The 14,713-nt window shown below is 55.6% G+C and overlaps 5 protein-coding genes across 5 annotated transcripts; 2 read left to right on the top strand and 3 right to left on the bottom strand.

Moving 5' to 3' along the window:
• Positions 1–307: 307 nt before the first annotated feature.
• Positions 308–1,891, top strand: IAQ61_001673 (uncharacterized protein; the record flags this gene model as incomplete). The annotated part of the gene is made up of 1 exon (XM_066095216.1): positions 308–1,891. The coding sequence occupies one exon, from the start codon at positions 308–310 to the stop codon at positions 1,889–1,891; it is 1,584 nt and encodes a 527-aa protein (XP_065954700.1).
• A 258-nt stretch (positions 1,892–2,149) lies between these two features.
• On the bottom strand, positions 2,150–5,785 carry IAQ61_001672 (uncharacterized protein; the record flags this gene model as incomplete). The annotated part of the gene is made up of 1 exon (XM_003833490.1): positions 2,150–5,785. One exon carries the CDS (start codon positions 5,783–5,785, stop codon positions 2,150–2,152), a length of 3,636 nt encoding a protein of 1,211 aa, XP_003833538.1.
• A 2,218-nt stretch (positions 5,786–8,003) lies between these two features.
• On the bottom strand, positions 8,004–9,930 carry CCT2 (T-complex protein 1 subunit beta). The gene is made up of 4 exons (XM_066095215.1): positions 9,829–9,930; positions 9,612–9,760; positions 8,162–9,536; positions 8,004–8,104 (listed from the first exon to the last, which is right to left on the bottom strand). The coding sequence occupies exons 1-4, from the start codon at positions 9,829–9,831 to the stop codon at positions 8,045–8,047; spliced, it is 1,587 nt and encodes a 528-aa protein (XP_065954699.1). The 5' UTR covers positions 9,832–9,930; the 3' UTR covers positions 8,004–8,044.
• A 286-nt stretch (positions 9,931–10,216) lies between these two features.
• Positions 10,217–11,881, top strand: IAQ61_001670 (uncharacterized protein; the record flags this gene model as incomplete). Its single annotated transcript, XM_003833487.1, has 1 exon — positions 10,217–11,881. The coding sequence occupies one exon, from the start codon at positions 10,217–10,219 to the stop codon at positions 11,879–11,881; it is 1,665 nt and encodes a 554-aa protein (XP_003833535.1).
• Positions 11,882–12,225: 344 nt separating this feature from the next.
• Positions 12,226–14,229, bottom strand: IAQ61_001669 (uncharacterized protein; the record flags this gene model as incomplete). Its single annotated transcript, XM_003833486.1, has 2 exons — positions 12,226–13,288; positions 13,352–14,229. 2 exons carry the CDS (start codon positions 14,227–14,229, stop codon positions 12,226–12,228), a joined length of 1,941 nt encoding a protein of 646 aa, XP_003833534.1.
• Positions 14,230–14,713: the final 484 nt, after the last annotated feature.

Raw genomic sequence — 14,713 nt, 5'->3', positions numbered from 1 at the left:
ATGTGGGGTTTCGGTTCGGGATGCAACGGGAACTGCCTTGTCATCGGGGTATCATGATCGACTTTGTTGTCTTCTGGGGAGTTTGGACTGATGAGCTCATGAAGCATCCAGACTGGGACGCCAAAAAGACAAAAAACCACGCTAAGCCTTGCAATGATCTCATGCTGGCAGATTCAGGGTCCGCGGCTGAGCTAAACCCCATTCTCCCTAGTCCCATCTGGAAATCTTTCCCCCCTCCACGCGACGAAATGCAACCCCCCCCCCCTCCCCCGCGACACACAGGATCGGTACAAACATCAACAACACCATGGCTTCCAGTACAGAACCCACCGCCCCGAACGAGGCACAGTTGTTAGACTCGGCCCGCTTCCAAACAAACAATACAATGTCCCCCAAACCGCAGCCAAAACAACAACTCTCCAAGGCAATGGAACACATGCGCTTTGCCGTCACCGTCGACCCAATCCCACATACCCCAACCTCAATCTCACGACCACCACCGCCACCACAAGAACAAGCCCAAACACAATTCACTCCCGACCCCACTATTCCCACCGAAAACGACGCCTACGGAGTCCCTGCCTCCATCGCCCCCGTCCGCGCCCCGCCCTCGCGCTCCCACGACCCCGCCAACAACCAAAAACGGAGCGACCCGTTCTCCTTTGGCAGCCGCTACCTCGAAGAAGGCGACAACATCTTTGAATTCAACGCCTGGGACCACGTCACCGTCGACTCGACCTATCAGGCCTTTTCCCAGCAACAATACGCCGCCCAGCGGCTCGACCCCGTCTCCGACTTTGACCGCAAGCGGTACATGGAGCGGCCGGAGAAATGGTGGAACCAATTCTACAAGAACAACAAGAGCAACTTCTTCAAGAACCGCAAGTGGCTCAGCCAGGAATTCCCCGTCCTCGCCGATCTCGGCCACCCAGACGCGCCAGCCGCTGTCGTCCTCGAAGTCGGCGCCGGGGCAGGAAACTCTGCATTTCCCATTCTGCAGAACAGTCGGAACCCACGGCTCAAGATCCACGCCTGCGACTTCAGCAGCAAGGCCGTCGACTTAATTCGCGCCAACCCCCTCTACGACGAAACTTGTATTCGCGCAGACGTCTGGGACGTCGCCTCGCCCCCCTCGGCCGCAAACACGGGACTCCCCCCGGGCCTCGCCGAAGCAAGCGTCGACGTCGTGCTCATGATTTTCATCTTCAGCGCCCTCGCACCCACGCAATGGCACCAAGCCCTCTGCAACATCTGGCGCGTGCTCAAGCCCGGCGGACAGGTCCTGTTTCGCGACTATGGCCGCGGCGATCTCGCCCAGGTCCGGTTTAAAAAGGGCCGCTATCTCGAGGAGAATTTCTATGTCCGGGGGGATGGCACAAGGGTTTATTTTTTTGAGCAGGACGAGTTGAGGGGGATTTGGGAGGGTGCAACGAGTGCGGTGGATGGGGAGCGTGCGACTGCTGGAGAGAGTGCGGTGGATGTGACTGGTGGGTTGGATGCCCCGGATGCTGAGCATACTACACTTCCATCCCCTTCCCCCCGCCCAGACTTTGAAACTGCACACATTGGCGTAGACAGACGCATGCTCGTCAACCGCCAGCGCAGACTGAAAATGTACCGCTGTTGGCTGCAGGCCGTGTTTCGCAAGCCTGGGGGAGAGAGTCGGGTTGCGACGAGTAGGTTGGGGGGTGGAGGGGGAGATGGGAAAGGAGAGGAGGGGGATGTGGAGGAGGGGAAGGGACATATGGAGGGGGAGGAGAAGGGAGACGGTGATGAAAAGGGCAAACGCAAAGGCGAGAGTGAGGAGCGCAGGCAAAGCGAAAGCAATGGCAAAAGTCAAGCCGATGCGCAAGAGCAAGACAATGGCAAACAAGAAGTTATACAAAGTTGAGACTAATCCGGCATCACATTTCACCCACTCAAGACTAGGAAGAGCGCGTTGGCAGTTGTGCAAATCTCTCGAGGCAAAGGATCCATGACATCCATCTAGACAAGAAACGAGGCGAGGACGAGGAAGAGGGAGAGGATAGCATGAATGAAGAATTAGATTCCTCACGGACGAATAAGAATTCATATTGACAAAGAAAACTAGCATAATCCCCATTCCTATCAAAAATTCACAACCCATACACAACCCCCAGCCCCCAACCTACATACTCTGCCCCTCAAAATACGGCCTAAACCTAGACTCGCCCTGCAATCCACACTCAACCACACACTCATAACAAGCCATGAGCAGCCTCGGGAAGCGCACCGTCCAATACCTCAAATAACCACTCGGCAACGGCCCGACCTTGAGCTTCACACTCTCCTCCATGTCCTCGTAGTGGTTCTTCTTGTTGCGCAGGGCGCGCAGGAGGTCGAGCATGCGGTCGCCCGTGTACTTGCGCTGCTTGCCGAGCGAGTTGATGAAGCCGTGATCGAGTTTGGCTAGGAAGTTGCGCTTGGCGTCGAGGACTTCGGACGAGTAGTCTTCTAGGGCCGAGAGCATTTCAGAAGGCGGGTCGCGGGGTTCACGTTCCCAGTGGTCCGAGCAGTCGCAGAGAAAGTTGAGGCGTTTTTCGTCCGACCAGAAGAAGGGGTGGTTCATGACTTGAATGGCCGTCGGGCGGTCCTCGGGACGCGTCTTGAGCATCCATTTGATGAGGTGGTAGGGCTCCTCCGAGTCGTCGCCTAGGCGTAGCTGTTTCAAATTGGCCTTTTCCTTCTTGATGTTGTATTCGCGAATCTGCATCCAACCCTCATCGTCGTCAAAGGGATGACAGCCGTTGGTGAGCACGTAGAAGAACACGCAGCCTAACGAGAAGATGTCGACGGCGCGCTTAACGCCCTGCGCAACGGGGTCGGTGGAGCTAGACGAGTCGCGCGAGAAGCCCTGCGAACTGCCATTGGCGAGCTCTTTGGGTTGGGAAATGAGTTCAGGGGCTTTCCATCCTACGGTGCCTGCGTTGCCGGTCGTGCCAATAAGAGTGCTCACGTTGTCGGGAAGCGTCTTACACAGGCCAAAATCGGAGATCACGAGACGGATTCCGGCTTTTTGCGTTCGTTGTGGGTGGGCAATGAGGATATTCTGGGGCTTGATGTCACGGTGGATGATTCGAAGGCTGTGGAGGTGGTTGAGGCCGTTGGCTAGTTGATACAATGCCTGTCGAGCGTGAAGGTTGATGTCGTGGACCAGCCGTTGTTGAGTCGGAGTGAGTTCCTCTCCGGGTCGGCCATCCTTGTACAGGTCAAAGAGACTGGCTTGGCAGAGTTCGACAGCAATGTACAGGAAATTCTCATCCTTTTCATCGTCAAAGTAACGAATGACGTTGGGGTGTAGGTCGCTTTCCTGCAACAACTTGACTTCCTGCTCTGCGAGCCCAAAGTATTGGGGCAGCATTCGCTTGACGGCCACTTCGCGTTCGTTCCACTTGCCTTCAAAGACAAAGGTACCGCCACTGCCATTGCCAAGTAGTTTGTCCTGGTCAATGGTCAATTTACCGATCCGCTTGATGTTGGAAACGTCTTGAATGTCATCGCCGTTCATGGTGACTTCATCGGGATGTAGACCCTGGCCAACCTCGAGCTGCTTGGCGGCGTTCACGATGCGGTTGACTTCGTCGTCATCCTTTTGCTGGTTCCTGTTGAGCTTTCTGCCGCCACGCTTTCCCCGGTGCGTCTTCTTCTTCTTTGGTGTGGCAGGGGCACTATTAGTATCTTGGCCCCCGTCCTCGGTACTGGCAGCGGTGGACGGTTGTTGGCTCTCTCCCGTGCTTTTCACAGCCCCAACCTCGGCACTTTCTTCTGAGGGAGAGGGCTGCTCCATGGTTGTTGTCCGAGAGATGGGAGAGAGGTCGTCGTCGTCGTCGTCCGGGATATCAAACATGACCTTCTTCTCCTTGACTTCAGCAGGTACAGGAATCTCGATCTTGACCTCTTCTGTTTCTGCTGCTGCTGCTGCTGCTTCTTCTTCCTCTTCTGCTTCTGCTTCTGCTACCGTCACTGTCACATCTGCCATCTCAGGCTTGAAATTCTCTGTCGCAAGGTCTTTTTGCTCATTGGGCTCTACCTTTGACTCTACAGCGGCAGGTTCCGGCGAAAGTGGTTCGTCGCCTTGGTACTTGTTGTAGAGCCTGGAAAAATAGTCTTGAGCCAGCTCCGTCTTCTTGTACGTCACGATGCAGCCGACGATGACGATCAAAGTCGTGAAGGCAAGCCAGTATGGCTGTAGCGAACGCGGTTCCATCATGGGCTGTGGCGGGGGATCAATGGCTTGATGGGGTTGCTCTCTAAGCGATTCGGCCGGCGCCGTCGATTGCACGTGCTCATTCTTGTTCTGAAACTGTGTTGGGGCGGCGATGGCCCTGAGCTGCGACTGCTGGGGCGGTAATCTGTCCAGCTCGTGTACGCCAATTAGACTCTGGGTATCGGGCAAGATGTAATGGGCATCCCAGTCCAGGTATTCCTTGGGTTGGTAGCAGGCTGCCTCTGGAGCCCCGTCGGTGACGGCAGGATAGTGGATCTCCGACAGCGCATACCAGGCGCCCGTGTCGGTGGTGTTGAGGAGAACGCGGTTTGCCATTTCTTCTCGAAAGGCTGGCCCAGCCGGTTGGGGTAGCAAGACCAGAGGGGCTTCGGCGGAGTCGTCATGGGTGGGCCGGGCAATGTCAAACACGCGGGCGACTGGATAGGGCAGCGGTGTTTGGAAGACGGGGCGTTGGCGCCATCTCGAGCGGCTGTGGTCATAGGAGAAGACCTCGCCATCATATCTGCTGTAGATGTACTGGTTGTCCATGGTCTGGCCATATTGGGCCTGCAAGTCCTTGTCACGGCTGTTTGGATTCCACTCGGCGTAGCGAATGGTGCAGACATGCTCGTTGGTCTTTTTGTTGTGTATGGTGATGGTGTAGACGGTCTGGCCAATGTCGATGATGCCGCGACAGGTGCGATCGCGACTGCCAAAATAGTTCCTCGTCACGGGGGCACAGCTGTCGTCGGAGAGAAAGGTATCGCCGGGGCCAAAGTCCTTGATGACCTTGCCTGTGGCGGCGTCGACAATGTACATGCCCGTACGCTTCTCGACATTGTAGACGACGGGGAGCTCGGGATCGTCACTCGAGTAAGGGGCAATGTCGGTCAGTTGCTTGACGGTCAGGCCGAGGCTCTGGAGGACGGGATAGGGCCCCGGCGTGAGCACATAGAGCGCGCCGTCCTCGCGAGGCTCGACGATCCAGACAAAGGGCTGGTCCTCGAGTGTGTTCTTGGCATTGGAGAGGTTGTAGATGGTCTCCAACATGGGGCGGCCGGGGAGGTGCCAGATGTACTCGCCGTTGTATCGGTCGCGGGCGTGGATGTGGCCGTCGACGGTCGCCAAGAGAACAAAGTCCTCGACTTCCCAGTCCTGCAGGGAGCGCGCACTGGGGACCAGGGCCCCCGAGGCAGCGGTGTTGCGGGATGAGGCTCGGACAGCCGAGAAGGCTGGAGCAGACGAGACTTTGGTAGCTACGGCGCGCGCGTGCTGGGCCTGAAGGGGAGTGGCAGCCCAACGCTTCTTTGCGTCGCCTGGACTGCCCTGAGGAGTGTCGACATGGGCTTTGGCATTGGTGTTGGCATTGGCGTTGGGATCGTGGGCTGCGATGGGGCGACGGGCGGTGTCGAGGAGCGGCTCGACGTAGGGAGAGGGGCTATGGACCTGACGGTGGTGATGCTGCTGCTGAGCGGCCACGAGAAGCGAGGGAAGAAGCAGGAGGGTGAGGAGGGTCAAGGCCGGGCCAGCACCAGGCGGCCGGCGCGGACGCGGCATGGCGGACAAGAAGATGCAATGAGCAAAAAGAAGGGAATCAAAGAATCAAAAAATACGCAGACGATAGAAAGGGGCGTGCGAGGGCGGGTGTGCACCGCCGGTGGTGGTGGTGCTGTGTCTGTGTGTGGTGTGTGTGTGTGTGTGTGTGTGTGTGTGTTATGTCGAGGCCTTGTGCAGGCGCCGCGGGCGGGCGAGATGCAGCATCAGACAAAAGGGCGAGGCGTTACTGGGAACTTGTTGTGGGAGTGAAGAGATGAGGTGCGTGGACGGAAGGTGGTGGGCGAGATGGGCAGGCGATGCGATGGATGACAAGGTGATGGAGGAGGAGGAGAGGGAGGAGAGGGGGGGGGGGGGGGAGGGGAGGCGGTGGTTGTGATTTTGAAGCGTGGAACAGTAATAGTAATAGTACCTGGTACCCTAGTAGTGCAGCCGAGAGTAAGAGACTGAGCCAGCCAGCCAGCCAGTAAGTAAGCAAGTAAGCGTGGACAGTCTCCCCCAGCCAGGGCGATGGGTACGTTAGGTAGTCTATACAATAGTACAATGATAACTCGCTCTTCTGGGAAGTTTGGAAGCTTGGAAGCGTGCGCACAAAGCAGGCCTGCAGGTGGAGGTGGAGGTGAAGGGGAGCGAGTTGGGTTGGACGATCCAAAAGGGCCCGGGGTCTGGTCGGTCTGGTGGCTCAAGTGGCCTGGTCCAAGCTCGTCGGCGGCCAGCCTTCCGCCGCTCTAGGCCCGATTCTGTCTCGCCTCACCCACTTTTCCCTTGCCTTCTAGCTCCCCTCGTAGTAGAGTAACTGTGTGTAGGGGCTAGTGACCGCGCAGGTACCAGGGAAGGGCAATAGGTAGGATAGAATAGGATAGGATAGCTAGGAGTCACTATACCGGTACCTAAGCTAAGCCTGCTATCAATAGCCAGTGCATCATCTTGTACATCTACTTCCAGGGCTACCTACTGTCCCAAGCTTCAGACAAAAACAGTGTGTTGAAAAAGAAGCAGCGGGGAAAAGAAGAAGAGAGAAAAGAGATACCGACCTCGGACCTGCATGCACCATCCATATCTATGTGTGTGTGTGTGTGTGTGTGTGTGTGTGTGAATAGCCCGTGCCCGGCACAACCTCAATCAACAGACTGGAAACACAACGGCTCACCTCCCCTCACTGTTTCCTTGTACCACACTCACAGTCAGCCCTCGGCCACACTCGTCTGTGCAGCTTTTGCAGTTTTGGCCGCAGAGGGAGCGAAAGCAACACTCATCCATCATCCATCAACACCGGCCCGCGACCAACTCAATCCAACCCCGGTCGCCTGCTCACCAACACCCACCCACCTTCCCATAGCCTTTAGTTACCAGACTCTATCCCAACCAGACACGCACACACACACACACACACACACACACACACACACCACCCATTCCTCACCCCACAAGAATCTTAACCCGCAATAATCCCTCAAAGCCCACACATGACAAAGACCAGAATACAAAAACATGTACAATATCCTTATGCTGAGTGGGTTTCTCCCTCTCTTCGGTCCCACTACCCTTGCCGATTCGTGCGAGAGACTAGAGTCTACACTCTAGCTCGAGACTTACCGGTACTACCTAGCTACTTTAGCGAGCGAGAGGGAAGAGAGAGAAGGCAAGACTCCCCACGGCTACCTAGAGTACACACCTAGCTACCCCTATGCAACTTGTACTGTGCATGCACACACTAGGTACACCGTGAACCCCCACCACCTACCTATAGTCCCCCAAGCCTACATACTACTACTACCCACCCTTTCGCACCACACCAGCCCCGTCCAATCCTGAAACATGTCACAGTTCTGCTTGATGACGTGGGCAACTCAACCCCCTCGCACGATCCTTCCATCCACCCAACGGACATGTTTCTACAGTACAATACTCTACAGAGTTGGAACCCAATCAACCCTACACTGCATTACCGGTACAGCCGCCTGCATGCATCCCATCCCATCCCAGTCCATCACACAAAGTAGCACACACGGATTCTCTGCGATACGGTTTCACACCCAGACTTAGCACCGTGCCTGTCCATCGTGATATTGGCAACTGCATCGCTGTATTGGGACCATGGTTGTTCATCATCCCCACCTCTACTGGCTCTAGTGCGAGACACAATGGCTGCCATGGACATCGAGGACACAACATGGAAAGTCACCTGTTGAATTTCTTACTTTGCTTGGATCCCCCTCCCCCCCACCCACACTGTCATCATCATATAATCTACATCCGCATCTACATACGCTCGCGTCTTCGTGGTGCCGATCGAATAATATTGTCCACACGTAGGAGTAACTAGAGAAATTAGCATCACATCACAAAAAAATAGTAAAAAAACATGGCAAGACTCACCTCGGCAGCCTCCGAGGCCGACGACACAACCGCCCGCTTCAACTTGTAGCTCTCAATCACCCCCAATTCCCTCATGTCTGTGATCCCTCCACCCGGTGTCAAGAGATCCAATCCGGAGCTCGTCAAGCCCGAGTACACGGCTTTGCGGAGCCGGGTGACCAGGTCGCTCGAGTCGAAGCCTGCATTGTCCGCCAGAATGGTGGGTAATTGCTGGAGAGCCTTGGCAAAGGACTCAACCGCGATCGCCTTTTTACCCTCGACATTCTGTGCCGCAACCGCTACCGCTTTGGCCATGTTCATCTCCGCACATCCCCCTCCCAGAGTCGTCCTCGGCTCCTTGATCGTCTGTGAGAGAACGGCGAGAGCATCGTGGAGCGATCGTTCAGCCTCGTCCAGGAGCTGCTCGGTAGCGCCACGGAGCACAATGGTGCACGCTCGGCCAGCATTGATGCCTGAGAATCGAATCAAAACATCCTCTCCAATAATCACCTCCTCGACCAAGTCGCAGTGACCAAGCTTGACGTTCTCTGGGTGATCAAATGTCGAAGTAATCTCTCCCCCTGTAACCAGAGCGAGACGCTCCACACCGTCAAAATCTGCGTGCTCAATCGAGCAGATGCCGGCGTCGGCAAAGAGCTGCTCTGGCCAGTTGTAGATGAGCTGTCGGTTGACGAAGCAGTTGATGCCGTGTGCCTTGATACGCTCGACCTTTGCCTTCATCTTCTCCCGCTCTGCCTTTTCCAGATCCGCCAGCTTGCCCGTGGAGTCGACCTTTACTCTTGCACCAAAGATTTTGATCTTGTCTGTATCCATGGAGGTGTTGGCTACGAGGATCTTGGCATTCTCTATCCGCTTGGGCTGGTTGACACCAAACTTCTTGTCCAGGATGAAGCCCTCCTCCAGGTAAGAGTCCTTGAGCTTTCCTCCCGCCTTCTTGATGATTTGAATGTGTGTGAGGTCGGTCGAGCCGCCGAGCTTGAGAACGGCGTCGACGGCGAGCTTGGCGAATTGGTCGCGGTCCTGCGAGAGCACCTTGGAGCTCAGCGTTGTCCGCGCAATCGCCTCGAGGTCTTCCCGGAAGGCCTTTTCATCGCCGCTGTGATCCACCGCAATCTTCTCGAGGGCCTTGAGGGCCGCATTACTTGCTATCCTGTAGCCTTCGATGATGGTCTGGGGGTGGATCTTTTGGTCGACAAGCTTCTCAGCTTCGCGGAGGAGTTCAGCGGCTAGCACAGTGACGGATGTGGTGCCATCACCCACTTCGTCGTCCTGTACTTTTGAAATGTTGACGAGCACTTTAGCAGCAGCGTTATCAAGAGCGATGGCTTTGAGGATGGTGGCACCGTCGTTTGTGACCATGATCTCGCCGGTGGAGCTGTCACTTGGTCAGTATACCAGTTCAAGATGGGTAATGGGTGTTGGATGCATAGAGGGGCGGGGTCAAACCTACGCCGACTGTAATATCTTATCCATGCCCTTGGGGCCCAGTGTGCTCTTGACCAAATCACCGACGGCGATGGCGCCTACAAAGGCCGAGAGACGTGCATTCTCGCCCTTTTCCTCTGTGACATCGTCGGCAAAGATCTGTGTGGGGTTCGACTGAGATGGAGTTAGCAAAACAGACCAAGTCTGGAGAAGAGGAACAGGAGGTGAAGGAGTGAATATACCATCTTCTAGGAGGCAGTCAGTGTGTAAAGAGGGGTATCTAGAAGGTGTGGGGTTGACAGCAGCGGTGCCTGGCGAACGCGACTTTTTTTCGAGTTGTCCGCTGCCCGCGTTAGTGAACCCCAACCTGTGTTTGCCATGTTTGCGCGGAGCTTTCCCGGCCAATCAATCCCCCGGCGCCCGTGAACCTTCGATGGCTTCTCCCAGGGCCATGACACTGTACCTTTTGCTTCAACCACGCCAGTTGGTGTAAATAGACAATCGACAAAGGCGGCGCAGTGCACTTGTTGCATTGTAATTATACAGTCCAAACTTCTCACTGGGACGTGAGGAAATATTAAAACAAAATCAAATCCTCGCTCACGTCGTGGCTTGACTGCTGCCGCTATCATGTCGAAGCGACCAGCTGAGATGCGCCTGGAGGATGTAGTCGACGCGCCCTCACCAGCCTCGAAACGAGCACGGGTGGAAGATGAAGAGATGGCGAGTCCTCCGACAAATGGGAGCAACGGCTTCCACAGGCCGCCAGCGCAATACGAAACACCAGATATCTTGGGCGCAGACGCGGAGGAGCATGCGGAGCTCCTCGAAGCAGGCGCAATCGACAACGACGACGACGAAGAAGAAGACGAGAACGCACCTGCACTGGGCGCATCCAAACGCCAGGACGCACCCGAAACCGGCTACACAGATCTCTACCTCGACACAATCAACCGCAAAGTCCTCGACTTTGACTTTGAGAAGCTATGCTCCGTCACGCTGTCCAACATCAACGTCTACGCTTGTCTAGTATGCGGGAAATACTACCAAGGAAGGGGACCCAAGTCGCAAGCATACTTCCATGCGCTGGAAGAGGGACACCATGTATACGTCAACATGGAGACGAAGAAGGTCTATGTGCTGCCTGAAGGCTACGAGGTGAAGAGCAAGTCACTCGATGATATAAAATTCGTCGTGGACCCACGCATGACCAAGAGTGAAGTTGCGCGGCTAGACAAGGAGCCAAAAGTGTCCTGGGACCTCTCGAATCGCGAATACATCCCTGGCTTCGTAGGCATGAACAACATCAAAGCAAACGACTACTTCAACGTCGCCATACAAGCACTCGCCCACGTGGTGCCATTACGGAATTACTTCATGCTCGAGGACCTGTCAAGTAGACCGCAACTCGCCCAGCGTTTTAGCACACTAGTCCGCAAGATTTGGAACCCACGGGCCTTCAAAACACACGTCTCGCCTCACGAACTCCTCCAAGAAATCGCTCTACGGTCTTCCAAACGCTTCAGCCTCAGCGAACAATCCGATCCCGTCGACTTCCTCTCGTGGTTCTTAAACAACCTACACCTCGCAGTCGGTGGCTCCAAAACCAAACCGGGTAGCAGCATCATCCAAAAGGTCTTCCAGGGTACACTGAAGATCGAATCCCAAGAAATCACCGCTCGGGCCGACGCAGGTGACCGTCTGCGCTTCGAAGATGCAGCTGTCAAGACGGAGACTTCGCGTTTCCTGATCCTCACCCTCGACCTACCCTCTGCCCCTTTATTTCAAGATGCGCTCGAGAAGAACATTATACCGCAAGTGCCTCTGGTCAACATCCTCAGCAAATACAACGGCGTGACACCGCAAGAAAAGATGAAGAATCGCGTTCGCTACCGCCTCTTGCACCCTCTACCGCCCTACCTGTTGTTCAACATCAAACGCTTCTCCAAGAACAAATTTGTCTCTGAGCGCAACCCGACCATTGTCACCTTTCCCGTTCACAGTCTCGACATGGCGCCTTATGTTGAGCCCAATCCCAAGGAGTACCCACCGGGCGAGCCCATCTACTACGACCTTGTTGCCAACATCACGCACGAGGCGGTCAAGAGCCGTGATGACAGTGTCGAGGGAGAGCAGGAACGACGGGTGTGGAGAGTTCAGCTCAAGGACCGTGCGCGGGATGAGTGGTATGGGATTCAGGATTTGTACGTGGAGAAGGAGAGGGGGGAGACGCTGTTTACAAAGGAGGCCTACGTCATGGTGTGGGAGCGCAGGAGGGGGCAGGGCAAGAAGTAGACGATTGCGAGGTGGAGATGTGGAGGTAGTGGTGGAATGCATGGACTGGCTTGTACTGATATGGGGTATGGGAGTCGTGCTGGGAATGAGATGCCTATGGCTTATAATAGACGTATGATTCACTCGAATCAAACATGGGTGTACCTTTTTGCCATTTTGCACATGCTATATGCACCGACTTGTCACCTACCACCTCTCTATCCAACATCTCCACCCCAACGCATTGCCAAACCCCCCCTTGTCCTATCACGAAAATTCAAACCCACACTTTCACATACGAAACCCCGGCATCCCACGCTCCACCCAACGCACACTCCCAAAAAAATCAACAAAAAGAAAGATCATCACCATACAATCCCCCTCCACTCAAACCCGCCGTCCACGTTCCTCCACCTCGCCTGCTCAATCGCCGCCTCCCACCCCAACATCACCGCCAGCAACCTACAACTCGTACTCGCAACCCCACACACCACACTATCCGCGCGCCCGAGCACACTCAAATCAAGCAGGTACGCACGCCCAACCAACTCACGCAGCTTCATCGCCTGTTCCGGGACCGCGACATCCTTGGCATCCGCATCAGCAGCGCCATCATCACTCGCCGGCGACACGCGCGCCAAATCCCCCGCATTGCCAACAGGCTGGCCCAGGCTGAAGAAGACGTCGCGGTAAAACCCGCCTTCCCAGCCCGTGATCTCGTCGATCCAGGGGGACTTTTTGGCGCCGGGAGCGTTGGCTTCGATGGCGGCTTTGGTGGCGAGGACGATGCGGTCCTGGGCGCGGTGGGAGGCGGTGCCGAGGTCGGGTGTGAGATAGACGAGGGGGTCGTCGGAGGCGAGGATCATGGGGGCCGGGGGGTGTCTGGGATGGAGGTTTAGGATGTCAATGTTGTTTTTGTTGTTGTTCACGTTGTCGTCGTTGGATTTGTTGGGTTTGCGCTTCCACCCAGACTGTCTTTTGTTTTCGACGAGGTCAATGTAGAGGTCTCGGGCTGTGTCGACGTAGTGGGATAAGGGGATATAGTCTTTCGAGTACTGGTATTCATACGGGTGTTTATCCCCGTGTCGGACATGGATCGCGATGCTGAGCCCCCCTTGCTGCTGCACGTCCTGGTAGAGGTCGAGGGCGCGCTGGTCGATGTAGGCGGCATCGTCAGTGCGCAGTTTGAACAGGGCTTCGTAGCCTGTGCGGGCGAGGCCGAAGATTTTGCGTTGGCGGGCGACGCGCATTTTGGTGGCGTCTTCCCATTCGTTGGTGAAGGCGTGGCCAAAGGTTTGCCTGATGGTCGCGCCCGAGACGATGAGGTGCGAGGCTGTGTGTGGGCAGGGGACGATGTGGGAGGGGGGTGGGGGAGCGCACGAGGCGGTGGGGGGAGGGAGGAAGTAGGATTTGTATTTGCCGTAGGGCCTGAGGGAGGGGAGAGATCAGTATGCTATACACTGTGTATGGCAGGAAATGTCTGGGACGTACCATCTCGTGTCGTCGATGAAGAAAGTACGGTTCTCGGCTTTCGCCAGACCATACGACATCCACAATCTCATCAAGGAGTTGCCAAAGCCTGCGTCTTCCGTCTCCATGACATAGGTCAAGGTCCTGTCACAGACCTTGAGTCCACTGACAGAGATGCCATCTGCAATCGCCTCATCCTCGACAAATCCCTTTGGCCTCGCTGCTGCCTTGGACGGAGGAAGCAATCCCTGCTCTTCCGCGTCTTTGACATCGATATAATACTCATCTTTCTGGTAATAGGCCAACATCCTCTTGGTACTGCTCTTCTGCGCATCCTGCCTTATACTCTTGGCCAGCTCCATGCTCGTGTGGCAGATATCCCGATACTGGCTCGGGCGCAAGGGAAAGTCCAAGTCATGGGGAATAGAGACAGTCCACCTCATCTTGCCTTTTGCATCCTGCACAGCAACCGCACTCGGTTCCTGCGGCAGACCAGCGCCGCCCACCATTTCCCACTCGTCCCCACTCGTCTCGTCTTCATAGTTGACAGCGCCATGCGGGGTAGTGGTGTAGATCTGGCGCAGCACCATCCAACACAACAGGAGCACGCCACAGCAACCGATCAAGACGGTCTTCACCGTCCTCGAATGGCCGGCCGACTGCTGCGTTTTCTTCTTGCCATGTCTCGGGATCAAGCTCGGTAGATTCGGACTTGGGGGTGGTGATCGCCCACTCAGTAAACCCCGGCGCGACGCTACGGTTGGCGAGAGGAAAACGGCCGATGTGGCCGACTGGACCTGGGGGCTGAGTTGCGAGTACGAGGCTGTCGACTGGATCGACAGATTTGGGTTCCGTCGAGCGTGCATTTTGGAGAAGGATTTGTGGACCTGGTTGAGCATGACGGAGGGTGCCGGATGGAGGCGTCAATCGAAGTCGATGCTGCTGGTGATGGACGAATGGTGTCCCCCCCCCCTTTGGCCTTTCGACTGGGTGAGGTTTCAGACTCCACTCCAGAGAATGACTGCGCGATAGATGGCGATAGCGACAAGTTGTCTAATCAACGGTGTGTCCGTCCCTGCAGCGCACACCTCTTCCAGAAACGAAGAAAAGGAAAATGAAAAAAAAAGAGAGAGAAATGTCAAAGGAAAGGACGAAGGGCACTGCCTCTCTCAGGAATCGAAAACAATCGAACAAGTCAAACGTTGCAAAAGCTCAGAGTCGGTGGACCACGAGTAAGGCGGGATAGATAGCGGTTAAGCCAGAATAGAAAGCAGAAGAAGAAGAAGAAGAAGAAGAAGAAGAAGAAGAAGAACAGGGACAGGAATTGGAACAGGAACAGGAACAAGATCTAAGTAACCAAGTTAAACCCTGAATGAAAAAACC

This window comes from Plenodomus lingam (genome assembly GCF_022343315.1).
Source record: "Plenodomus lingam strain CAN1 chromosome Unknown contig_13, whole genome shotgun sequence".
Classification (NCBI taxonomy): Eukaryota; Fungi; Ascomycota; class Dothideomycetes; order Pleosporales; family Leptosphaeriaceae; genus Plenodomus; species Plenodomus lingam.
This window is presented reverse-complemented; position numbering and strand designations above follow the sequence as displayed.